Source organism: Buteo buteo, chromosome 9 (assembly GCF_964188355.1).
Source record: "Buteo buteo chromosome 9, bButBut1.hap1.1, whole genome shotgun sequence".
In the NCBI taxonomy this organism is placed as follows: domain Eukaryota; kingdom Metazoa; phylum Chordata; class Aves; order Accipitriformes; family Accipitridae; genus Buteo; species Buteo buteo.
Window position 1 is genome coordinate 46,357,554 of NC_134179.1, and position 24,068 is coordinate 46,381,621.

The window sequence follows — 24,068 nt, forward strand, 5'->3', positions numbered from 1 at the left end:
TGTCCTTGCCGTTGGCTCGTGATAAGAGTGCAAACTGAGTAAGATGATAAAGAGGAAAATAGAAAGTTGCTTTATCTCAGCAGACACCTGAGTGAGTATTAAGATCCTGAGCTGGACTCTGGCCACCAGCTGTTTAACAACAGGCGCTGACGCAGTCTCCAGACAGGGTATTTATTGTGGAAAGCGACGGGCACCTGGGCACCCCTGCCCTTCCCAGGAACAAGTTCCTGGCAAAGACCCTGTTCGCTCTCCAGGACAAAGGTGGCTGCCTGCAGGGGAGGAAGCCCTGCCTGCAGGGGAGCCACCCCAGTGCACTGAGCGCCGTGCAGGCCCAGACCCCTGTAAAGGCAGCTGCCCCGTGCTCAGGGCCAGGCGCATCCCCTGTGCTCCAGGCCCGTCCTGCCCCGCGGGGGCTGCAGCGCACTCACGGGGTTTACCGGGTCTGGGCCGGGCCCTCCACACTCAGCTCGCTGCGCTCTCAGCCCGCGCCTGGGCCCGCGCCCGCGCCGCCTCTGCCTCCTGCTCCAGCTCGTCCAGGAACCGTTCCTGCGACACCGAGTAGAAGGTGTAGCCGTCTGGGGGGGGATGTTAAGGAAAAGAGCGGGCGCAGCCCCGGCGCGCCCCCCCCCGGCCCCGCCCCGGTCCCGGAGGATACAGATGCCAAACGTCACCGCGCCGATGCCGAGCGCCAGCAGCGCGTTGCGGCTGCGGAGCCGCCGCTGCAGAGCCCGCTGGCGCTGGGCGCGCTCCACCTGCGCCATGAAAAGGCGCTGCTCGGGGCTGAGCCCCGGCTCCCGCACCGGGTCGATGCGCCGCGCGAACGCCGCCTCCCCGCCCGGCTCCCCCGGCGCCGCCATCTTCCCCGCCGCCGCTTCCGCACGGTGCGGCGACGTCACTTCCGGAAAAGGGGCGGGGCGGGAGGGCGCATCCAATCGGAAGGGCGCGGGCAACGCAGGCTCGCTAGCGCAGCGGCGGCGGCGGGAGCGGGGCGTCGAGCGGTTGGCTGTGAGGCCCGGCGCGCGGCGGAGGCGCACTCTGATTGGCCGGCCGGGGCCCCGTGACCAGGAAGGCGCCAAGGTGGGGTCGTGGCGGCCCCGTCGCGGGAGCGGCGTCACCGCCGAGGGGCCACGGCTGCCCGGCTGCGCCTCTTGGGCCCCGGGGCCCCTCCCCGCCGGCGGTGACGAAGCGCTGGGGTGCCGCCGAAGTTAATTGTTATCCTTAAGGTTCCTGAGCTGAACTGCTGGATGGGGTCCCAGGCGCAAGTGGCATCCCGGTGCTGTGACCCAGGCCCCGTCTTCGGCGAGGTTGCTCCTGAGGTTATTGAGGATACGTTGATCCATTTGGCCACGGAAAATGAACAGTACCTGAGCAAACTGTCGGATCGGGCCGGATGCTTCAAAGAGACCCAGGTCGTGGGTGAGGCTCCTTTCCTCAACTACAGCTAACTCTTGAGGTGGTTAATAGCTGTATGATTAGCTTCAGTTGACTGAAATGAATGACTGTTGTGCTTTTTTGCAGAATTTATATTCCTTTTGTCTGAAAAATGGCACTTGGACCAATCGGCAACATACCAAGCAGTGGAGTTACTTGAAAGGTAATAAATGTCCTGAATGCTTGGTGCATTTCTCATTTCTCTCACATGGTTACGCTGTGCGTGTTCCATACCACTCGTTCAAACTGTGCATAATGTTTTTTGCATGTCTAGAGCTTTGGCTCTTTACTCATTTAGTTCAAATTAATACCTATCTGTATATTCTGAGTACATGCAGAACTGATTTTCTTAGCAGCAGAGAACTGTTTTCTGAGCAATTGTGGGTTTTGTAGGTTTATGATCAAGCAAGTAGAACACATCTGTAAGTCCTCCAGAGAGAACGTTAAAAGTCGTGAACAAGGACAAGGGAGCAGCTGGAGCTCTCTGAAAGATCAGATATACAACACGTTTGTCCTGCGACTTGTGTCGTGCATCCAGCTTGCAAGCAAACTTTCCTTACACTATAATGTAAGCCAGCTAAACCTTTTCTTATACCATTTTTTAGCAGTGTAGTAAATTATGTAGTATATTAATTTCTCTTAAAAAGTAGATTTCCTCTTTGAAAGACAATAGCGATAATGAAATGCAAAGGATATTGGAGACCTAAATCCCTTCCATTTAGGGCATGTTAGTTGTCACTCATCAAATAACAATTTGTCAGGAAATGTTCCCAGTACTAGGGGAAAAAAGTACAGGTAGTGGGAAAACTCAGTCTGTGGTTGTCGAAAATTGTATGGCTACAGAGGGTTCACCCCTGTCTAGGGAAGGTTTGTGGAGTAGAGGAAACCTGCAGTAAAGAAGGTCTGAGCTGTATTTCTCGTGCCAGCTTAAAAGACAAGTTAGAGAACTGGGTTAGTGGGCAGCATCACCACTGCGGTGGCTTATGCTTAAATTCAGTGGAAGGAGTAAAACAAGAAAGTCCTTTGTTCTTAGCAAGTGCCTTCTTGCCTAGAAAATAACTTGTCTTTTTTTTTCCTCTTCAGATAGTTAACAGTGACACAGCTTTAAAATTCCTGCAATCCTTAAAATACTCATACACTAAACAGGAATTGCTTGAGTCGGAGCTCACCGTTTTAAAAACTCTGCATTTCCAGATCAACATGTCAACTCCTTTGGCTTACGTGGAATTGCTTTTAGAGGTTTTAGGTAAAAGTATTAATAGGACAGAATGGGAAAGAATTTTTTTAAAAGCGTAATAGAGCTATTACTGATCTGAACCAAAATGTCTCATACTACAGATTTTTGCATACTGTGATGGCAAGTGAAACATTTCAGATTGTCCAGGACTTTACTTTTTGAATGAGAACTCTGTCCTTAGTAGAATCTGATGAATGTTGTTGGACAGCCAGTCGTGACTCATTCAGTAAAAGATTAAGAGTGTAAAACCCCCAAAACCTAGTGTAAGGCCACATTTTCTCCAATGACTTGCCATTTTTTTGGCCCAGGTCTGACAACCTCAGTTTCAGAATGAGTGAAATTATCCTGAGATTGAGAAAGCCTATGGCATGAGAAGGCCTGTGGCATTCAGAAACAAAGGGCAGTTGTCACCAGAAATCTTCATCCCTCACTTAACAGTAACTAGCACTTCTTTCTAATTCAGTTTAATGACTTAAAATGCATGTCTGATAATGTACAATCTCTGTGCTAGGACACAACGGCTGCCTGCTTCCTGCAAAACCATTACATCAGATGTGTATGCAATTACTAGACTTCTCCTATCTTACAAGAGATACCATCTATGACACTTTGTTGAAGATTGCCATTGAAAATTCAACACCGAGCAAACTGCAGGTGTAAGTAGCTTGTGTGACTATTGCTTAAAATAACTATTTGAAATTAAAACCCTAAAAAAACCTAAGAAATAGTAGCATAATTCCCATTATGCCATTTTTTGGGCATGTTTGAAAAAATTTTAATTTGAGGGGCTTTCAGCTTTATTGATCTTAATATACCAGTTCAAAGCAACATGCTTCACCACATTTGCTTTAGGGGCAAGCTAGGAAAGTGTTTAACTTAATCGTAGAAATCTTTAGTAGAAATCATAGTGCTTTAGCACTGCCAATTAAACTTAAAAGTATCAGGCTTTATTGGACTGAAAGGCCGAATAAGCTAACACGTCTGTAGGCTGTACAGCGATTACAGAAGTAGGTGCTTTTGAACTTAACGCTAGCATCATTTTACACCAGAAGATGCTTTTAATTCTGCAGAGCAAAGTTTTTGACAGTAAAGGAAGATTTCATGCTCTTGGCTGTTGGAATCATCAGCACAAGCGTGTTCATACTAAACCCTGGGCATTGGAAGCAGGTACAGTCACTTCTAAACGCATTGGCTCTACAAGAAAAAAATGCGAAGGTTGTTTATATGTTTAAGCACAGCAAGAAGACAGGTGGACCCTACTGGGAATAGCATGAGGGAGGTGACACCTTTCAGGTTTTTTAGCAGGAAGCGTGTGTACTTTTGTAAAAGCGTTACGAGGGTACACGGGCAATTCCGCAGGAAGGCTTGTGCTTGCGCTAGTGTGAGTGTATCCTCACGCTTCAGCTTCTTTATAGCCAGAACAATTCCCCACAGACATCGTTTCATTGACAGCTGGAGAAGCAATCCCATGGGACAACTTTCTGCCCAAACTGGTACTGAATACTGTAACAAATAACCTATTACAGATAGCAGCTTTTTCATTTTACTTCTTTAGTAGAAGCAATTAAATTTAAAAAAAAAAGAACAAAACAGAAAAAAACCACCGCAAAGCAAGTAAACAAAAAACCAACCAAATAAAAAAACATACCAAGAGGCTTCAACTTTTGTTGAAGTGCACCCATGGAGCACTATTATTCTCATTAGATTTGGAGGATGAAGAAGTATGTCTGTAAACTAATGTCTCTTCAGGCACTGTAAGTAAGTTGTTGTTTGTTTTTTTTAAGGTTGTGGAGCATTTAAACTGTATCACTGGCATTACTTCACAAAGTATCTTAGAATTTTCTTACGCAGTACTGAAACACATCATTGGCAGTACCACTCCAAAGCAGCGCTATAGGAACTGTGGAACAAAAGCTCCAGAGAACAGACTTATGCCTCTTAAATAGAACTATCATCTCCTACGGCCAGTCGCTAGCATATCAGTAGCAAACTGTTACGCTGCTGGTAATAGTCCATCTTCTGCAATACTGCACAGGGAACCCAACGCAATTTGGGTTTACTTTCAGTTTTGAGCACCAGGTGTTCTGTAACATTTTGTATGTTACGTGTTAACTAGAAAAGCTCGTCCTTTCAGGCAACGCACTAGTGCTGTGATGGGAGGCACATGGGAGGAAAGCAGCACTTAGAAATACCTCTTTCAGCACCAAAAAAATTATTGTAAGGGCTACATCTTCTAAGTTATGAATAGAAGTTTCCTTTGAATAAAGAGATAACTCTAAGAAGTGTCATGTTTTGAAAAGGCGTTAATGTGCATGGTATTCTGCTTGGTAATCAGTTTGGCTAGAAGCAGCTCGCATGCTCAGTCATTACAAACAGGGCTGTACTTTCTTTCTCTGCTTACTGCTTTTTAAGAAATTACTGTCAGGCAGCCTGCTGCAGCCAGGCTGCTTGTTACTGTGTTCCCTCTTTGCCAGGGCTCAGAGCCTGTTTGCTTTTACCTTATGACAGCCAGTTAGTTGACCAGTGCTGTGAAAAGGACAGAATCCCACCAGTTTTGAAAGCAATGCAATTGTTGTGACAGCAGGTGCCTGTTCAGCGCGTCCCTGTAAGTGCCTGGGGCTGTTTATGCTGTGCCTGGCATATGCTAGATGAAAGCACTCTTTGTGTAGAATAGTGTTTTATTATTTATTCAGTGCACCTCTCTGCAAGAACAGGCTACAGGAAGTATTAAAAGTAGTTAATACCATCATAGCTAACAGTATTCTAAACAGGATCAAAGCTTAAGTTAGTGACACACAGAAGTGCTGATATGACTTAGAAAATACTTTATTTCAAACTGTAGTTACTCTTTAATGACCAAGCAGAGCTTCACTGAGTTCTTCTTTGTTATTCCCTGTGTTTGTAACATTTTGTTTTTCTAACTTGTGTGTTAAGCTGTAACAGAGTTGTATCAAACTCACTGGTGTTTTGAAGTTCAACAGTAATTTATAAGCGTATCTACAAACCCCAAAAGTACCAGTTTAGCATCTATTTAATAGCTAATTTTTTTTTATTCTGTTCAGCTCAATGATATAACTTTACATATTGCTTTTCTATATACTACTTGTAATAATGGTATTCTAAATAAAGTGTCTTGTGGATTTTTGGTATTGTAAACATTTTGTACTGGTTAATATTAAGAGACATCTTAATTTGACTTTCTCCAATGAAATGCAGACACTCTACAGCTGCCAGGACAAGTTCTTTACATGGTTACTTGTTATAGAATTGGGATGAGACCCAGGCAAGACCCCACTTCAGGTTAGTTAACATGAATTTTAGTGCTTTTGTCCATTGCTCCTCAGAGTTAAATTGTGTTTTAATAGAGTAAGATCCACCACTGCCACCTGTATCTTCAATCTTTCCTTTCTCCACGTCCATCCTGTATCACACACAAAGTTTTATTAGTGCATTACTATTGCAAGCATTTAATCTCAGTATGATGTCAAGTACTAAAATTGAAATCTGACATTCATATTATTCTGTGTAAGAATACTTTGTTTTTAAAGGAAATCTAGCAAGCCTCAGGTCTTCACCTGAGGAACTTGTTTTAGATTTCAGTTAAACTAAGAGCAAATGTGGTAATCCTGCATATTATAAAGAACACGGGATGATTCTAGAAAGACAGGACTGAAACAGCAAGCAGTGCTGTAGACTGGTTCAGAGGTCAGTTAGCGCTGTTCGGGACAGCATATGAGGTGTTAATTTGACATGTTACATAGCAACACTCACCTATACGGCAAGCAAAACCGAGTTTCGCCTTTTTCCACTTCCTCTTTAAATTGCTGCACACAGTCCAGGAAAGCCACCATTGCATGATCAAACTTATTGTCCCAGAAGAACCTTAGGCCTCCAGAACAGTACAAGGGGAGCTCCTGGAAAAGAGATTCATTTCAGGCACCCCAGGCACTCCATTTTAGATATGGTCACTGCAGCTCTTCAGTGTTGTGCGAGGCTTAACTTTGTCACAGGATGCTTAGAAACGCTTTGTGGCACATAAGTGTGACTTCTTTTGTGGTAAGTGTCTACCGCATGCAGGCTTGGGTTCCTAATCACCAACAATCATCCCAAATCATGCTATCTTCCTCTGGCCAGCTGCAGTGTAGAGTTCAAGAGTCCTGTTGGTTTTAATGCTACTAGACAGCAGAACGTGTGGCTTGATATAGGATATGGAGTGAGATTATTATGTTGGAGAAGTCAGGGCAGCTAGCTCTCCTGTACCATAAATTCATAAAGAGCTGAGCTTGTCTTCTGCATCCCCCAGCGTGACCAGGGCACTGTGGCATTCAAGGTCAGTGTCCTCCAATTTGTGTAGGATCTCTTACCTTTGATTTGTCTGTGAGGGACTCTAAATACGAGTGGTTGCCATATGGTACAAGACGGTATCTGAAAGGAGATACAATTCACAGGCAGGTGAGTCTAACTGCCTTTATCCGAGCCATAAATGAAATGTGTATTATATTGCATATACCTTTGAAACTTCAGGCCCATTTTGTTAGCAAGGGCATGTAGCAACAGCACAGTCTGCCCCCAGGCAGCGTTGATCTCATTCCATTCTACAGGAACGCTGGGGAGACGGCCAAGTCTGAAGTTATTTATCGTGCCAAACTGACCACTGTGCCTGCGATAAGAGGAATTATAAATAAGCACACTGGGGCAGGAACAGCTTCTAGCATGCAAACCTAACAGTTACAGAATGCACACTGCTAACCAAGCAAAAGGAGGGTTTGGGGGCTCTAGTTAAAAAGCGTATATAAATACCAACCACTTGTTCTCTTCTTATGACAGAGTTAATTAAAAAAAAAAACAAAAAAAAAACCCCACAACAAAAATCCCCAACCAAACACCCAAACCCCCTGAGCTACCTGTTCTGTAATGCCTGACATTAGAGCATTACCGTTGGCTAGCAGAGTAGGTCCCAGTTTGTTAACAGGGTCAGTGGAAGAGCCATTTCACAGTCTACTCTGACATCTGCACAGCGTCACAAACCTCTCTCAGCTGATGCTGTTGGGAGCCATGACCAGTTGCTTTGTTGTGGGCTAACTATAACTTGACTAGCACCTTTCCTCTCAAACGCAGTATTACTTTAACAGCCCTACGTTGCAGATTCTTAGCAAACTAACGCAACATTCCAGCGTCTACGTTACCAGATGTGAAAGGTTGCATTGAACACGTTGGTTTTCTTTAATTTATCCAACTGCATCTGGGCATAGCGCATTTGGTTGTCCACACTTTTCAGCTCATCATCCAACTCCAATTGTTGCCTCTTGAATTCACAGTATTCTTTCTGATACCTTTTAATAAAAGCAAGTCAAGAACTGCTGAGTGCAACCTTTTACAGAGAAGTGATTGCTCACACAGTATACTAGGTTTCTTTGGTCTAGCCAACTTCAATTTTGCAAAGAACAAGCCACTCATATTTGGGCATTATTTACAGGTTTCTCCACATTATAATCTCATTTATCTGTTACCTAAAAACCCGGGCATAACCTGCAGTTGTAGTTCACTCACTGAGCTTCTTCCTGCTCCAGCCGCTCTGCCTCTGCTCTGACTCTCTCAAAGTCTTCAGCCACAATCTTGCGGTTCTTCTCAACATCCTCTAGCTCCTGAATCAGTTGCTCTTCCTCCAGTGCAAGTTCTTTCAGTTCTGTTTGCAGTTTCTCCTTATCGTCCTCATTCATTTGTTCCAGTATCTCCAGACATCTCCTAAAGGAGAGTGACAGGATTACCAAAACTGGGATCCTGGGAACCCCCCCGCCAACAGTCCCCGGTTCCACGACAGCCTGCAGGTGTGAGCAGAAATGCAAGCAGGGGCTCTGATCTCACATGCACCTCTCGTTAATCCCGAGCCCTCTGCGTTGATCCTGCACTGTGAGTCAGGAACTCACCCAGGAGAACAGGGGAGCGAGATGGTGACCCAGGGTCTGTTGCTGCCTGTCAGTAACCATCTCTGTGAAGCCCTCGATTGCACAGGAATGCTGCCACGCAGGCGCTACGGGCAGGTGGTATCATTCATTCCGATGGGCTCACAGACTTCAGCTGGTGAAGCTGTGTACCACAGGACCCTCAAAGTTTTTCATCTCATTCAGACAAAGAAAACCCCAAGCGCTGAACTCAGGGACATCTCCTACTGATCACGGAAAGCCGAATCAAGGCTGTATTCTTTCCCTAGGCTTCAACCTAAAGCAACTTGGTCTCAGATGACCTGCAGATCACTCACTCACTTGTAGTTCTGGCACTCATTCTCTGTGATGTTAAGCTGGGTGTCTAGTTGGTCTAGCAGAGTGTCTGTGCATTCCTCACACAGAGGGTGATCCACATCTGTCTGCCCAGACATAATGTCAAAGAGGTCGCCGGTGACCTGCAGGAAGAGTTCACCATTAGCTCAGGTGAAGCCACAGGCAGCTGCCAGCTGGTTTCCAACAGGCGGGCTTGTGCTTCTTCAATTGGCACAGTATTTTTTGCAGGTCAAATCTTGATTTAAAATAAGCCAGCTTTACTGAACTACTCACCCACAAAAATACTGGGAGGCCAGTGCTATGGGAAACTTTGCAGTTTAATCTTGGAGAGCATCTAGTGAGTTTACCAGCTCACGTAAAACTTGCCTTCAGTCTCCGGCTGAGGTTTTCCATCGTGCCGCCATCTGATGCCTCTCCGATCAGCGTGAAACTGTTGGCACTTTCTGTTGACATCATTCTTGGAAAGAGTTTTATTGAGAGTTGAGTGCCGAGGGCCTCGGGGAGCCGGGTCTAGCGCTAGACTTCAATTTGAGACTAGCTCAAGAGTCGGAAAGGAAGAACATGCAAGATGTACTTGCAGATGGGCGGGGGAGCCTGCGTTTGAGAGGAGCTCTATGGGGACAGCCCTTGGGGTTAACCCGCAGCTAATAACCAGCGTCCCAAATATCGCACGTTTACATGCTGCGCCGGCCACCCGCGGAGGGGGATCCCTCGGGGGAAGGTCTAAGGGGGTCACGGAAACGGGTCACGAAGTGCAGCGCTGACGAGCGCTCTGCCGGCAGCGGCGGTGCCCCGCGGGGCCGGGGGGGGGCCTACCCCGGGCAGCCCCTCAGCACCGGCTCGGCCTGGCGGGAGCGCGGCGGCGGCCGTACCTGGCTGGCGGGATGAACCTCCTGGAGACGCCATCCTGCCGGTTCTCGGCGAAGGCTTCCTGCGGGGCAAGGGGACGCGGTCACCGGCGCCGGGGCCTGGGGGGTGGGGGGGGTGCTGGGGGGCCCGCCGCCGCGCCCGACCCCGCCGTACCTCCGTCAGGGTGCTCTCCTCTTCGTGCGCGTCCCCGGGCCGGGCAGGGGCGGCGGACAGCAGCGGGGCTGCGGGAGAGGAGGCGTCACCCGGGCCCGGGCCTGGGCCCCCGCCCCGGTGCCGGGCCCCCGCCCCCCCGCCCCGCCGGTACCGGTGAGCTCCTGGATGGTGAGGCGGTCGAGGATCTTGAAGGAGGTGTCGAGCTTCAGCGGCTGGCTGCAGCGCTGGCAGACGAAGCTGACCTGCGTGGTGCAGGCGGGCGGCCGGCTCCCCTCCATGCCGCCGCTCAGCCCCGCCGCGCCGCCGGGCTCCGCTCCGCCATCGCCCCGCGACGGATGTGACGCGGGCGGCGGGGGCACGGTCCTGGCAGGGGTGTAGGGGCCGCGGCGGCCATTTTCTCTCCGCCCCGCCCCGCCCGGCCGTGTGAGCGGCCAGGACCCCGGCGGCGCGTGCGCGCGGAGGGAGGGTCACGCGGGCGGCGGGGCGCGCGCGGCATTGGCGGGCGCGCCGCGTGAGGTCAGTTCCGGTGGCGGCGACGCCGGTGGTGGGGCAGGCGGCAGCGCGGCCCCGCGCCAGAGCGAGACCCGGACCCGCCCGCCGCCGCCATGGCCTCGCTGCTCAAGGTGGACCCGGAGGTGAAGCTCAAGGTGCGCCCTCCGCGCGGCCCGCCCTGCCCCGCCGCCGCCTCGGCGGCCTGTCGCCTCGCGGCCCCGTCGGGCTGGGCTGGCCCGGCTCGGGCCTCGGGGCGGGGCGGGCTCGGGGCCGCCCCGGGGCGCCGCCCGGCCGTTTCGCCCCGGTCGTTGGTCGCGGCGGCGGCCGCCGAGCTGCGGCCCGCGCGGTACAACCGCCGGGCTCTGCCCGCCCCCCCCAGTGCCGCCGCCCCCGCGGGCCCGGCCGCCGCGGCTCCGCAGGAGCGCCGGGAGGGCGGGGACGGGGCTCCCCCGCGGACGCCCCCCGGGCGGCCGGCTCCCTGGCGAAGGGTGGCCGCTGGCCCCGGCGCGGGCTGGGCGTGTGCGGCCCGGTGGCTCTTCCTTCCCGTGCCGCGGCCGGCCCGGCGGGAGCCGCTCGGCTCGCCGTTCCCCGCCATCGCTCTGCGCCTTCCCTCGCGCTTCCGGATCGTCCTTCCGAGTCTGGCCCGTGCAGGCGAGGCGGACGGGCAGCTGCCGCTCGGTGTTTGTAGGCTCTTCCAGTCCTCGGGCGTTTCCTCCGAGGACGGGAGCTGTTCCCTGAGAGAGCCTGCGTTCAGGCCGTAGCTGAACCCCACAGCTGCGGGGCGCAGCGCTTGGCTTGCATGGAGCCCTGCTTTTTGAGAGTGAGTCTGAACTGTTGCTTTTTTCCTTCCACAGGTTGACTCCTTCAGGGAGCGGATCACGAGCGAGGTGAGTATCCCTCTGCCGCTGGCCCAGAACATCATAGGACGGGAAAGAGGCCATTCGGCCGTATCTTTCTCACAGACCCGATTGCAATTTGAGCCTCTCCTGGAAGCTTAGCAGCACTCAGGGCATCAGTCACCAACTGGAGTGAGGTTACGTAGCCTCATGGCTCTCCTGACATCTTCTCACCTTGGCTTTGCATGACGGTTGGCAGCAGGCAGAACTTTTGTTCTCTCCTGTCTCCCGCCTTTGGACAGTTGATTTCCCCAGTGTTCTTGCCTGCTAGTGGGAACCTTGCGGCGTTGTTTCGTGTCGTCATCTGTTCTTTCTTTCTCTCTCAGGCTGAAGACCTTGTGGCAAACTTTTTCCCAAAGAAGCTGTTAGAACTCGATGGGTTCCTTAAGGTAAGGTGTATGTTGTCCTATGTATACTCTTTCATTTTCAAGCCACGTGTTGAAAGTGATGTGGTGGGTCTCGTCCTGTGTATTTTCTTCTGTATTTCGTCTCATTACAAAGTAGTGGCTCAGTTGCTTGCGTGCATTTGAGCGCTGTTAGCTCTAGAAGGGGGTGCTTCCTTTTTCAGTTTTCTTTGCGTGATTGTCACATTTATCTTTTTTACGTATTTGGCAACTTCGGGCTGTCCTTCACGATGCTGTAGTCTCACAGGGACTCCAGCGTTGCAGACAGTTGATAGCTTTGATCACAGTCTGGAGCTGGCACACTGTTCTTGGGTGGAGGGAGGTCTCATCACAGGCCTATTGTTAGACTTGTTTTTCATCCGTCTTTATTTTATAGTTGGATAAGAGGGAGGTCTGAATCTTTTGTCTTTTCATTGTGTTTGGTGTGACAGAATTTGTTAGTTCATAATTAAATAACAAATCTGCTTTATTTTCCAGGAGCCTATCCTGAATATTCATGATCTCACTCAGATCCATTCGGACATGAACCTCCCAGTGCCTGACCCAATTCTTCTCACAAACAGCCATGATGGACTGGACGGGGTAAGGTTACTCTCTTGGCGGTGATCCCTACTTCTGTTAATTAAAGCTGCATGGCTTGCTCTGTGCTGGAGTAGGATATTCTTATTTAATAACAGGCTATGGGTCTCCCAAAGGCTTTTAGGAATTGGTCTCTCAGGCCTGGGAAGTCTGCTAGAGGTAATGCTGTGCTCTGCAGTCCTCCTTTGTTTTTAAAGAAGGATGCTTAGAAACCAGGAGCGTGGCAGAGGCTCTAAAGTTTTCCTTATTTCCTTTGCAACACTGTTAAAGCTTACGACTAGTTTGTGAGTAAAACATTTTGTATATTTTAGCCAAATATGAAAAAGAGGAAGCTGGAAGACCGCGAAGAGACCTTTCAGGGTAAGAGTCCCCAAGTCTCTTGTGTTGCTGCCTGCCCCCTGAACCAGTGCACTGTGCCATAGGGATATGAAGTCACATGAACCCCACTTGCCCTGTCTTGACAGCAGCTGCTGCTCATGCAGGCCTCTCCCCACAACCTCTCAGAGCCTGAGCTATGGATGTTCTGTTGTGGAGGAGTCAGGTTCCAGCTCTTAGAAGCATAATTAGGACTACTCTGATAGACATAAGTAATACTGGCTTGAGCTTGGCCTGCTGACAGAGGCAGCTGATCTCCCTGTGGCTCTGTGCTGAAAGCTCTCCTTGTCTGGAGGAAGATACCAGGCTTTGGATTAAGCTGAGGCAGAAAGAAACAGCTCATACACGTGCATCAGGAAAATCCTTTGTGCCCAGCCTCAGCAGCCTAGAGTTCTTCAGCTCTCGTCTCTGCTCCGTGTTTTCTCTTTTCCTTCCTTCCTTTGTGGTAACTGCTGTTATCCCATGTCAAATTTCCCCTTCCCCACAGGTTAGCTATAGCCTGGCTCAGTGTCCACTGCTAGCCTTTGCGGGAGATAAGACGCTCAGGTGGACCTTCGGTCTGATCCTCTGGCGCAGCTGTTCCTACGTGTCGCTGATGCGAGGTGTTTTTCTTCTCTGCTGCTAGGTACCAAAGTGTTTGTGATGCCCAATGGGATGCTGAAGAGCAACCAGCAGTTGGTGGACATTATTGAGAAAGTGAAACCAGAAATCAGGCTGCTTATTGAGAAGTGTAATACGGTGGGTATAAGCGCTGGAGCAAGTAGAGACAGTAGGATGCTTTTGCTCCTGGAGAGGCAAAGCTGCTCTGAGTGGAAGGAGCAGGCCCCTCTGTATTCTGTAGATGAGGAAAGGCAGGATTCGTACTGCAGCGTCTAAAAGTGGCTAGGAGTTAGGTGTAGGGAAATAACGTTTTTCCGAGTCCTCAAGGAGCTCTGCAGTTCACCTCCTGAAGGAGGATTATGACTGTTATACCAGCTCCTTACTTGAGGCTTTTCTTCACTCTTCTTTTGCACAGTCACAGACCCCTGCTGCGAGCTTCTGTGGCACAGTCAGGAGAGCTTCCCATGAGAAGCTGTGCTTGTGCTGGCTTGTGTGGCATGCCAGCCATGTGGGAAATGATCTCCTCAGAAGTGTTGCATGAGCGTGAAGGACTTGCAGGAGTTTATCATGAACTGCGTGGCAAAGGCAGGGTCCTGGGGGACTTTTGGTAAAACGTTTGAGAGAGGTCTCTGTGGAGATGTTGGCATTGATCAGTGTTGTGATTGCTCCAACACAGGTCAAAATGTGGGTGCAGCTTCTCATCCCCAGGATAGAAGATGGAAACAACTTTGGTGTTTCTATTCAGGTAAGGCACCACTGGCTCTGTGCCCTGCTGTAGGAGAGAGCTGTGCTTCAGGGACATGGATCTCTTGGGTTCCTCTGAATCTTTCATGTGATGGTATCCAGCAGCTGCAGTCATGGGGTTGGTTTAGGTTTTAAAACCTAAACCTGAAATTGACATGGCACTGCTGAGATGTGTTGCTTTCAGAGCCCTGAAGGCCAGCTGCAGTCTCATGAAGCTAATGGCTTCCTTGTCTTCCCTGCAGGAGGAAACAGTTGCTGAGCTTCGAACTGTGGAGAGTGAGGCAGCATCCTACCTGGACCAGATTTCTAGGTAGGTGTGCAAGAACAGACCTCTTTTTCGGAATCCCCTTGAGGAAAGTAAAGTGCTTGGGGAAGGTCCCCCAGCTTTTCTAGGGCAGCTTGGGCCTGAAAAAAAATCTTGCTGCTATTTATCTGACCTTTGATCTCTCCCTTTTCCTACCAGATATTATATCACAAGAGCAAAGTTGGTTTCCAAAATAGCTAAGTACCCTCATGTGGTAAGTAAACAGGGAAGTGGAGGTTTACATGTTACGTGCTGCTGCTTTTTGGGACTCTTTGGGCTGCTTCATTGCTGTCCTTTTTGAGCTGAGGGTCCTGGGAGGGAAAAGAGGGGATCATACAAGGATGCAGGACATCTGCATTAGAGGAGAGCAAGCTGAAGGGGGGATTCCTTTGTAAAAGGTAGGATCTTCACTTGGTGTATGGGAGGCACAGCTGAGCTCAGGCTGCTCAGCTATGTGTCTGCTCTCTGTAGGAGGACTACCGCCGCACAGTGACAGAGATCGATGAGAAGGAGTACATTAGTCTGCGCCTGATCATTTCAGAGCTGAGGAATCAATATGTAAGTGAAAAACCGGAGCTCGCACTGGCTCCTTGCACAGCAGTGGAGAGCCCTTTTGATTCTGCTGCTGCTCTCCCCTTTCCCTGTGAGCACACCTAGTCCTGGCAAGAAGCCTCTTGTCTCCGCTCCGGCTCTAATGAGAAGAGCCAATTGTTGCCCCTCCACCACCTCCTAGAGGTGCAGGTGTTTCCAACTGAGTGTTCACAGGAGTCTAGCACAAAATATTCCTTCCACCTCTGTGGGAACCTGTGATCCTAAACTCTTCATGCAGTGTAAGCCATTCCTGGTGTCTGTAAAGAAGTCTGTCTGTGGTGTTACATGCAGTGGCTTCTGTAAAGTCTGGCTGAAAGAAGCCCTTATCTTAACTAGGTGTGTGACTGCATGCAGGGGTTGAGGGTAGTGCCAAGGTGAGCTGTGCTGCTGTTTTAACCAGTGCTCATTGTGAAAGCTGAACACTGGGTGACTTCACCCTTCTTGTCTGAGTCCTGTTCTCCCTTTTTGCAGGTCACTTTGCATGACATGATCCTTAAAAACATTGAGAAGATAAAGAGGCCTCGGAGCAGCAACGCTGAGACCCTCTATTAAGTGTCAACGTTTGAACTTGAGAACTGTTCAGTCAACTAAAGACCGTCATTGCCTTGGTTTGTTACGTGACTATCGAGATGGGAAACTGGCTGGAAATAGTATCGCATTCTTAGTTAAACTCTAAAGAAATTCTCACCTAGTTTTGTGATTGGTTTTGTTCAGGTCTCAGGAGCTCTCCCTCCCTCTAGTAACTGGTAAGGAGAAGGCTGTGCTGCTTTGGGGTGCCCTAGAGGCTACTGCAGAGTGAGAGCACCAGCCAGGCAGGAACATTCCTTCATGCCTTTCTTCCTACCTGAGTAGGAACCACATTAGAGACCAAGCCCTTGTCCTGTCCCATCTCTTGGCTGGAGGCTTCACTGGGGTCTCTGGGAATGGGGCAGACAGTCTTCAGCACGAGAGCAAGCCCAGGTGGTGGTGCAGTGGCAGAGAAGCTCACTCTCCACTGCTGGTTGTAGCTGGGCCCCTCTGCCGTCGGTGCTCTGCACTGATCCATTGCAAAGACAGGGGAACCTGCCCCTTCTGGGCTGGTGGCAGCAGCCACGCTCCAATGCTGCTGAGCGGTCTGCACTCCTTTTCTGACTCTCTTCTGACTCAGCAGAGCCTGCCCCATCTGTCTCTGCCTTGTCAGTTGTGGCTAGATCAGTGCAGAGCGTGAGGTGGTGCTTGAAAACTAGGGCTGGTTGCTGTCCTGGCTGGTCGTGAGCTCAGGTGACTTGTGCTCCTGTTTGCGATTTGACTAGAGCCACTTTCTTGGCTACCACCAATGTTACTTCACGTATGTCCTAGTGCCCCTTCAGCATGAGATGCTTTTGCCCTGGCTGAGAGAAGGGAGGGGCTGGAGGTCCGATACTAAAGTCCTGATAGTTTCCGCACATGGTCAGGCTGAGACCTGCTGTCTCCTGGCAGTGCTCCCTGCTGCCCGGGCAGAGCAGGCCAGCTGCGACAGCTGAAGCTTGGGGGTGAGGGTGGCCGATACCCACCTGGTACCGTGGCAGACCTTGTAGTCTTTCCCCTGCAAAGGGCAGACCTTGTAGTCTTTCCCCTGCAAAGGGCACGCTTGGGTGCCTGTTGACTCCCCTAAGCTGCCGGAACATTTCATGGTCCATTACAAACCCCTTTGGAAATGACTGGTTGTGTTGCGTCAGTTTTTGTGTGTGGCAAGTGGGCCCATAACGCTGCAGGCTCCAGAATTTTCTTATTTATAGTATTTCTACTTAAGTCCCCTATTCAGGGAACGTTAAATCATTTGTTTCAGGAACCTCGCTGTTTCCTGGGTCTCGCTGTTACACCTGTATATTCTTATTGTGCAGTAGCCTTAATAGTTGTGTTAACCTCATTGTAACAACAGTGACAAATGGAATGAACTTTCTCCCCTTCTTTTTTTACTTTGTTTTTGTTTCTTCTGCTTCCACATCTAAGAGCCATGTTGTCTCTTGCTGGTTTCCCAGGGATTTGCCCAGAGTGTGGAGGGCCGCTGGCCCTTGCTATAGACTCTTCTGTTGTTGTTTGTAGTAAGTCAACTCTTAGTCTTCCCGCTAATAAATATTCAGTAACAAACCAACTGCGTTCTAGCTGCTGTCTGGGAGCAGCACTTCCCCTTGTGTTTCTTTGTATTGATTCCTTTTAATTTGTTCGGCTCTCTTTGCCAGATGAAAGTATGTAAACTTTTACCCTGTCAAGAAATTAAAATAAGGTACTTGGAATTCTTTTAAGGTAGCCCCTTGTGTGTGATACTGAGCTCTTAGGCTGTGCAGTGTTAACGTCTGTTCTGGTCCTGCCTTTCTCGCATCCAGTTGCTCCTTCCCTGCGTTCTCCTCATTCCTCTCTTCGACTGTGTTGTAAACTGCTGTGCACTGCTTTGTCGGTTGTTTCTCTTCCTTAGTATGCCTTACATTGGGCCCACGGTCTTGGGTCTGATGTGATCCATCCCATCTCAACCCAGCGTGTGGGACTCCGGCCGTCTCAGTTAAAACAGGTGCAAGAGATTTGCATGGTGTTTCTCGAAGGGTCTGCAGCCTGCTCTATGGCTGCTCCTGCACCTCTGCCAAGCAGGTGCCTGCAGCGCTGTCCTGGGACAGGCGCCTGGAGGCCACACCTGGTGCGTGTGTTCAGCGCATGTTCCGCTACGCTCTTGGTACCAAAGGAAAACGCCGGCCGCCCTGCAATCCCCCAGCCAACGCGTCCTCTGCTCTCCCCAGGGGATCATCCTCGTTTTTGTTGCGCTTCCCCCCGTGTCTACTGCACCGCAGCCCGGGGTGCAGAGGCCTGCCCAGTGGCACTCCTGTTCCCTAAGCGTCCTGTCCTGTAGCCACCCCTCCCAGGCAGGGTGCCGCTAGGTGGGGCCGGTGCCCGGCCCCGGAGCGGCCGCCACAGGCCAGGGCTCCTGGCTGGCACATCCAGCCTCGAAACCTTCAGCTGCTGAGAAGCAGGAGCAGCTGCTTGCGGACAGACGGTTCCTGCCTCCCGCAGGGCCGTCTGCCCCACGGTGCTGCCTGCCATGTGGGAAAGTCCTGCAGGTGCCCCAGCCGCTCCGGGCAAGGTGGGAGTCGAGCTGGAAATGGGTCACTGGGGGCCGAGGTGGCTGGAGCCAGAGCTCAAAGGAAGGGCTGTTGCTGGCAGGGGTCGATGTGGTGCAGCACAAGGGGTTCCTCTTCACTGCAGCCAGAAGAAACTGAACTCCCCAGAGGCTTGCGCCAGCGGTCCTGCAGAAGGACGGAGCATCCAGGACAGTTGTCTCGGCGGGTGTTGGCAGGGAGTGTGGTTCATCTGCAGGAGCCAGGGGAGGGTTTATTGTCCGTGATCTTCACCCCTCAGTCTCAGTGCAATGGTTTCTGCTTTGCTCTCCGGGAGAAGTGGCAGCGTGCCGCCACAGCTCTAATTTACAGGTTCTTGAGACATCCCAGCTTATATGCAGTGACTGTTAAAACCTTGAGAGGAGAATAAAGGCACAGCAGTTGTGTGCAGACGCAAGCACTGCCAGAAACGCAGCTGGCATGGGTAAGGGTCAAGCAATTTCCACTGTTCTGTTTTACACAAGCTGACCCTATGAGATGAGAGAATGGGAGTGGGAGTTTTCCAGAGTCTGAGGTCTGGCTTGGGGTATGCTTAAGACTCGCCTGTGTCAGGATTGTTGGCAAGGGGGTTTCTGTACCGTACTCTTTACCCAGCTGTCTGGCAGTCACTGACTCCAAGTTTCCTTGAGCCAAAAGCTGTCTGTCTCTGGTTTTGGTTTCTATAAATTTCAGAGACTATTTTTTGCCACCTCTACCTTTCTGTCTGAGCAAAAACCAGCAAACTCCTCTCTTCCTTGCTTTGTTTGGGAGACATGGGCAATTTAGCAAATATAAGATGTGCTGTTGGGCAGTACCTAAAAGGAACTGTGTAGCCAAAATAAACATTGGTAGGATGCGAATTCTCCATGTTAGGTGTGGGGCAGGGTGATGGGCTAATCAGACTGGGGAGCTGAGTTGTGGGAAGAGGTATGTGCACTAAACAGGTCATAAACAAGTTACGCTGCTGTTAGTGAGACATGTAATTTCTTAAATTCTAGGTTAGCTTTAAGCTGCTGCAGGCTTCTTTTGGAGAAGGTACACAAGCAGTTCAGTGGTATGTGTGGCCCTTAAAGATCCCCAATTGCTTCTCATCAGTAAGGTATTGACACAGGTTTCCTGGCTCTGCAGGCTCAGTTAATTACTCTGCTTCCTGAAATTTCTGCTGCAAGATGGAGATGGATTTAGGGCTGTTCTGTTTATTCTGAAACAGAGCTCCCAGAAAGCGCAGGCTGATTCTTGCATTGCTTGTCATAGGCTTTAAAAGTCCTCAGCTTGAAAAGTACAGCAGAAATGGGTGGTATTAAATAATGTGGTATTAGACATGGCATCCATGGCGCGTATCCTGTAGTGGGGCAAAGGCAGCGCACAAAGCTTTGTTTGCATCATCTGTATCCTGCAGACCTGGGGTGTGGGCTGTGGGTTGGTTTCTCATGGGGATGTCATTACAGGTTAGAGTTTCTCTTTTTTTCGAAACACCCGATGTGCCCAGAACTAAGAGTGTTCCCACACTTTATTTTCAGACATCTCCCAGGCAAAGCTGCAGGGTTGAGTTGTGATTTGTGGGGCAGCAAGGCCTGTGGAGTTTATCCAGTTCTCTTAAACTGCTGCTGTGCTGCTTAGAAAATGACCGTCTGTAATTGCAGCCTGTGCCTTGACTTTTAGGGACTTGGGATGCAAAACCAAGAGGCAAAGTCAAAACTGAACGATCTGCTCTTTTTGTACTTTTTTAAGGAAATGTCAATGTGAGCATTTTGCATGCAGCCTCGCAGAGTCGTGCAGTAGTCTCGGCTCAGCTGTGTAGGTGCGTGGTGCAGCAGAACACTTGTTAAATTCCTGGGAGGCAGGAGGTATGTCCTGGCTCTGCTCTAGACCTTAACCGGGGTAACAGTGCTTCCTCTCGGCACTCTGAGTGAAATGGATAGCATGTTCTAGGCTTACACCGAAAGGGAATTTTTCTTTCAAGCCTAAACCCAGGTAATCCTCGAAGCCTTGTTGACTTCATGGATTGAAAGACTGACTTGGAAGTTGGCGCTTCTTTGCTTAATTTGGGGCTACTCAGGGGCATCTGATTCTGCCACTGGAGGCCAATTGAAAGTCGATGAGAGCAGGGTACCTCTGAAACGTGTAGCTGTTGCATCCCCTGTAGCTAAGGCTCTCCTCTTATCTGTCCTGTCTCTCCCCTTTGCTTGTGTCTGTGCCACAGAGTGAGCCCCTCTTCTGGCACAGTGGCCACGTAAATTGACTGCTGTGGCACTGCAGGCTTTGCTGGCGCAACGGCCAGTGAGGCAGAGATGACGCGTGCTGGCACAGAGTGGACGTGTGTGTCCCTGGCCTGCACAGCTGCAGCCTGGGCTAAAGAAGGCCAAGGCTGCCAGTGGTGGTGAGGATAATGGAGTGAGTCCTATGGCAACGTGGCCTTCTGCTTACCAGTGTGGTGTCTGGTAAGCGCAGCCGGAGGACCGCAGAGGGACTGAGTCCAGGGCAAGAGCTGCTGCTGGAAGAACTGGAGGCAATGCTGAGGCTGAGGGGGCCATCTCGCACCAGGAAACTCTGACGGGAGGAGGAAGAGAAGGCCAGGGTGAGGTGAGGTGAGGCTGGCAGCAGGAGTGGAAATGTTGGGTCGAATCTCCAGCCCTGGTTCTCTTGGATGCCTTGTGCTTCTCAGCACCAGCTCAGGGACAGGCAGGGATAAAGTATCTAAAGTGGTACGTCTTGTCTACCCCAAGCATCTGCTGCGTGGCAGGATGGAGCCCCAAGTCCTGGTGTCTGGCCGCCTCATCCTGCCAAGGCCTTTCAACAGTGCTGTGAGACCAGCAGAGAGACATTTGGTGGGGGTGGCAGAGGGCAGTTATCTCAACCTTTGGTAGAAATCCTGGAGGTGGCTGCTCAGCCTGGGCAGTGGTAGCCTGGCAGCACGGTGATAGCAGGCACTGCCATCAGCTGCCTGCTTGGATGACGCAGGTTGGGGGTGGTTTTGTCCTTGAGGGAACTTCTCAGAAGCTGCACCTCAGTTTATCTTTGAACTGGAGGCAGAGACAAAAGCTGTGTGATCTTGTTTCAGTGGAATGCTGGGGGATTAATTAATTCATAGCTGTTCAGAGGTGCAAACTAAGAGCTAGTTGTTTACAGCACATTGGGGCCTGAATCTCATCCTGAACTACATCTCTTCATGCCCGCCAAAGTTTTTCTACTACTACACAGATGGATGTGTTTTCAGCAAAGGCTTCCATGTGGAAGATTAAAAAAAATAAAATAAAAAGTAACTCCAAGCTTGGAATCATGCTGCCAGGGAGAATGTTTACAAGGAAGCAGCCTGATAAACAAGGAAATTTGGTGAGTTGCAAGGAGGTGAAATTCTACAGTGTGGCAACAATTCCCAGCTTGTCAGAGCCTCACAGTGGTCCCAGCCACCTCAGGCTGGCTACAGGATCTTCGTTTTTACAGGCAGCCTCAGGAAGCTAGGTTGGACTGAAAAAGTAACAGAATTACGTGAAACTTGTCTGAGTCACTGACCCTGCATCTCCGCTAGTTCTTTCAGGGCACTGCTCGTGGCAGAGGACAGAGGAGGCTGCAGCTGAGAGAGGAGATCTGCCCTTTCTGGTCACCACGAATTTCAGATCTCCTCCCCTAGCCTCTCCCAGTCTTTTGTACTTTCCGTGCTAATCCATCCAGTGCAGCGTAAACTGACAGAGGCAGCAGCTAGAAACCCTGCTCTGAAAGCTGCTGTGAATGCCTCAGGACTAGCAGCAGGCATGCACATGAAAACTCTGCTCATCCTCCTCGTTCTGGCTTTAGCCACGATATTTGCTTTAGTCTGTGTGTTGCTGACAAGAGGAAGGGCCCCCAGCACCTGCCAGCACCAGCCCCTGGAGCAGGAGGACACCGATGATGGCCAGAGCCTGGTCTTTGCCGATCTGACGCCCGAAGAGATGGTGCAAGTGGTGCGGTACCTGCAGGGAAACCTTGGGGTGCAGCTGGTTGATGCTTCGCATGCAAAACCCTCCGACAACTGCATCACCTCCGTCGACCTGCAGGTCCCCGCCAAGGCGGAGGTGCTGCGGTTCCTGGATGGTGGAGGGGCTCGCCCCCCCCGGGAGGCGCTGGCTGTGCTGTACTTTGGGAACCAGCCAGACCCCAACATCACCGAGTATGTGGTGGGTCCGCTGCCGATGCCGGCATATCACCGGGATGTCACGGTACAGAAGTATGGGGGGAAGGTACCGTATCACCGCAGACCAACGCTGGCTGTTGAATACAAACAGATTGCAGGGTTTTTAAAAAGCCAGGTGTTCCCCACAGCTCCATCTTTCATGCGTCAAGTAATGGAGTATGATGGAGCCAGTCTAGCAGCCCTGACAGCTGCTCCCCGTGGATTCCAGTCTGGAGACCGTAAGTCCTGGTTCGTCATGTTTCAGAATGTGAGCGGGTTCTTTGTGCACCCAGTGGGGCTGGAGGTGCTGGTGGACCACAGCAGCCTGGACATCTCCCAGTGGGCAGTGAGCAGGGTCTTCTACAACGGGCAGTACTACAGGGACATGGTTCAGCTGGAGAGTGCCTACGTGCAGGGTCGCATCAGCGTGCAGAAGGTGAGGAAAGCGCCGCGGGATGGGGACTTCTCGTCCATGAAGCCCCGAGCACCTTCGGCTGCGCTGTTCCCTTTGCAGTACGAGCCCCAGGGTCCCCGCTACAGTGTCAGGAACAACCACGTCCTCTTCCAGGCCTGGAGCTTTGCCTTTGGGATGAGCGTGAACACAGGCCTGCGCCTGTTTGACGTCCGACACAAGGGGGAGAGGGTTGCCTATGAAATCAGCGTCCAAGAGGCGTTGTCGGTGTATGGCTCCAACTGCCCTGGAGGGATGTCAACGAGGTACATGGATGGGAGCTTTGGCATTGGGCGCTACACCTCCCCCTTGGTGCGAGGGGTCGACTGCCCCTATTTGGCAACATACCTGGATGTGCACTACCTTGCTCATTCCCAGGTCTCTAGAATTAGTAAAAGTGCCCTCTGCATCTTTGAGCAGAACCTGGGCTCCCCTCTGAGGCGCCACTACTCCAACTTGCAGTCGCTCTACTATGGGGGGCTGGTCAACTCTGCTCTGGTCGTTCGGTCCATTGCGACTGTGGGCAATTACGACTACGTGTGGGACTTCATCTTCTACCAGAACGGGGCCATCGAAGGCAAGGTCCAGGCCACTGGGTACGCGAGCTCGTCCTTTCTCCATGGGGACGGTCTGAGATACGGCAATAGGGTTTGGGAGCACACGCTGGGTACGATACACACCCATTTCATCAACTATAAAGTGGACTTGGATGTGGGAGGTAGGTCTGGGTCTTCGTTTAATGTTTGCTATTATACTGGTAAACCCCAGAGCTTTGGGGGAATTCTCCCTCATCTGTAGAGTCCCTAATAACTGACATCAGAACTCTGCTTTTTCACTCTCCTAACCTCTTCTTTCATTGCAAAATTATTTTTCTGTGTACAAGATAGTCTGTCAAGGTCATGGAGTTGAAGGCAGTGGGAATTGTCTGGGAGCTCTGTGTTCAGCCCAGGGAAAGTATGAAAGGTAGCAGCTGAAAAATGTTTGTGTTTCCTTGAGGCCTCACGTCTGGCACGGTGCGTGTTGCCATAGGCATGGCCAGGCAGACGGGGAGACACAGCCCTGTCTGCAGGACTGAAGGTCTGAGCCTGCTGTTGCTGCACCTGATGCCGATCCTGGCGCTTCTTGTAACTTGGTAAAGTCCTTTTTGTATCTTGACTGCCCAGCGTAAAGCAGGGCAGCTGGACTGGTGCTCTGCAGGACTGAGTTTGTGCAGCTTTATCCCCGCTTCTCTTTTGAGGAAACACTTGGAAGCTGGATCCTGCGTCTTGGGCTGCAAAGCCGCTGCAGTGAGCCAGTGAATTCCCCTGCTCCTGCACAGAGTCACGGTTTTTGGCGGTGGTTCCCTGTGGAGGGTTATTTGAGTCCAGGAGCAGCCTCTTGCTGCACCGTCTGGCGGGCTGAGCCCTGAA

The 24,068-nt window shown here is 50.9% G+C and overlaps 5 protein-coding genes across 7 annotated transcripts; 3 read left to right on the forward strand and 2 right to left on the reverse strand.

The window, feature by feature from the left end:
- Nucleotides 1-157: 157 nt before the first annotated feature.
- Nucleotides 158-897, reverse strand: COA3 (cytochrome c oxidase assembly factor 3). Its single transcript, XM_075036631.1, has 2 exons — nt 656-897; nt 158-575 (listed from the first exon to the last, which is right to left on the reverse strand). The coding sequence occupies exons 1-2, from the start codon at nt 855-857 to the stop codon at nt 463-465; spliced, it is 315 nt and encodes a 104-aa protein (XP_074892732.1). The 5' UTR covers nt 858-897; the 3' UTR covers nt 158-462.
- Nucleotides 898-1,113: 216 nt separating this feature from the next.
- On the forward strand, nt 1,114-5,105 carry CNTD1 (cyclin N-terminal domain containing 1). 2 transcript variants are annotated; one of them, XM_075036628.1, is made up of 7 exons: nt 1,114-1,416; nt 1,519-1,594; nt 1,825-1,999; nt 2,515-2,677; nt 3,180-3,324; nt 3,739-3,835; nt 4,453-5,105. In XM_075036628.1, exons 1-7 carry the CDS (start codon nt 1,245-1,247, stop codon nt 4,612-4,614), a joined length of 990 nt encoding a protein of 329 aa, XP_074892729.1. In that variant the 5' UTR covers nt 1,114-1,244; the 3' UTR covers nt 4,615-5,105. The 2 variants fall into 2 exon arrangements, with proteins under 2 accessions (XP_074892729.1, XP_074892730.1); XM_075036629.1 differs by having other exon boundaries at nt 1,317-1,409.
- A 371-nt stretch (nt 5,106-5,476) lies between these two features.
- Nucleotides 5,477-10,364, reverse strand: BECN1 (beclin 1). The gene is made up of 11 exons (XM_075036627.1): nt 10,121-10,364; nt 9,970-10,037; nt 9,819-9,877; nt 9,313-9,403; nt 8,932-9,068; nt 8,219-8,413; nt 7,855-8,001; nt 7,179-7,328; nt 7,033-7,093; nt 6,440-6,582; nt 5,477-6,089 (listed from the first exon to the last, which is right to left on the reverse strand). Exons 1-11 carry the CDS (start codon nt 10,245-10,247, stop codon nt 5,921-5,923), a joined length of 1,347 nt encoding a protein of 448 aa, XP_074892728.1. The 5' UTR covers nt 10,248-10,364; the 3' UTR covers nt 5,477-5,920.
- Nucleotides 10,365-10,463: 99 nt separating this feature from the next.
- Nucleotides 10,464-17,077, forward strand: PSME3 (proteasome activator subunit 3). Its single transcript, XM_075036630.1, has 11 exons — nt 10,464-10,616; nt 11,316-11,348; nt 11,684-11,746; nt 12,239-12,343; nt 12,652-12,700; nt 13,341-13,453; nt 13,992-14,060; nt 14,302-14,369; nt 14,523-14,577; nt 14,835-14,921; nt 15,426-17,077. The coding sequence occupies exons 1-11, from the start codon at nt 10,575-10,577 to the stop codon at nt 15,504-15,506; spliced, it is 765 nt and encodes a 254-aa protein (XP_074892731.1). The 5' UTR covers nt 10,464-10,574; the 3' UTR covers nt 15,507-17,077.
- A 4,127-nt stretch (nt 17,078-21,204) lies between these two features.
- On the forward strand, nt 21,205-23,797 carry LOC142034821 (amine oxidase [copper-containing] 3-like). Of its 2 annotated transcripts, none has more exons than XM_075036625.1 (2): nt 21,205-23,377; nt 23,656-23,797. In XM_075036625.1, the coding sequence occupies exons 1-2, from the start codon at nt 21,811-21,813 to the stop codon at nt 23,793-23,795; spliced, it is 1,707 nt and encodes a 568-aa protein (XP_074892726.1). In that variant the 5' UTR covers nt 21,205-21,810; the 3' UTR covers nt 23,796-23,797. The 2 variants fall into 2 exon arrangements, with proteins under 2 accessions (XP_074892726.1, XP_074892727.1); XM_075036626.1 differs by having other exon boundaries at nt 23,547-23,775.
- The last annotated feature ends 271 nt before the right edge of the window (nt 23,798-24,068 follow it).

Coding starts and splice junctions, on each gene's coding strand:
- COA3 (XM_075036631.1), bottom strand. CDS start 857: ATGGCGGCGCCGGGGGAGCCGGGCGGGGAGGCGGCGTTCGCGCGGCGC. Junction 576..655: donor CGCGGTGACGTTTGGCATCT/GTATCCTCCGGG, acceptor ATCCCCCCCCAG/ACGGCTACACCTTCTACTCG.
- CNTD1 (XM_075036628.1), top strand. CDS start 1,245: ATGGGGTCCCAGGCGCAAGTGGCATCCCGGTGCTGTGACCCAGGCCCC. Junction 1,595..1,824: donor GCAGTGGAGTTACTTGAAAG/GTAATAAATGTC, acceptor TGGGTTTTGTAG/GTTTATGATCAAGCAAGTAG. Junction 3,836..4,452: donor ACCCTGGGCATTGGAAGCAG/GTACAGTCACTT, acceptor GTTTTTTTTAAG/GTTGTGGAGCATTTAAACTG.
- BECN1 (XM_075036627.1), bottom strand. CDS start 10,247: ATGGAGGGGAGCCGGCCGCCCGCCTGCACCACGCAGGTCAGCTTCGTC. Junction 6,583..7,032: donor CCCTCACAGACAAATCAAAG/GTAAGAGATCCT, acceptor TCTCTTTTCCAG/GAGCTCCCCTTGTACTGTTC. Junction 6,090..6,439: donor CGGTTTTGCTTGCCGTATAG/GTGAGTGTTGCT, acceptor TGTGTGATACAG/GATGGACGTGGAGAAAGGAA.
- PSME3 (XM_075036630.1), top strand. CDS start 10,575: ATGGCCTCGCTGCTCAAGGTGGACCCGGAGGTGAAGCTCAAG. Junction 11,349..11,683: donor GGGAGCGGATCACGAGCGAG/GTGAGTATCCCT, acceptor TTTCTCTCTCAG/GCTGAAGACCTTGTGGCAAA. Junction 13,454..13,991: donor TTATTGAGAAGTGTAATACG/GTGGGTATAAGC, acceptor GCTCCAACACAG/GTCAAAATGTGGGTGCAGCT.
- LOC142034821 (XM_075036625.1), top strand. CDS start 21,811: ATGCACATGAAAACTCTGCTCATCCTCCTCGTTCTGGCTTTAGCCACG. Junction 23,378..23,655: donor AGTGGACTTGGATGTGGGAG/GTAGGTCTGGGT, acceptor TGTTTCCTTGAG/GCCTCACGTCTGGCACGGTG.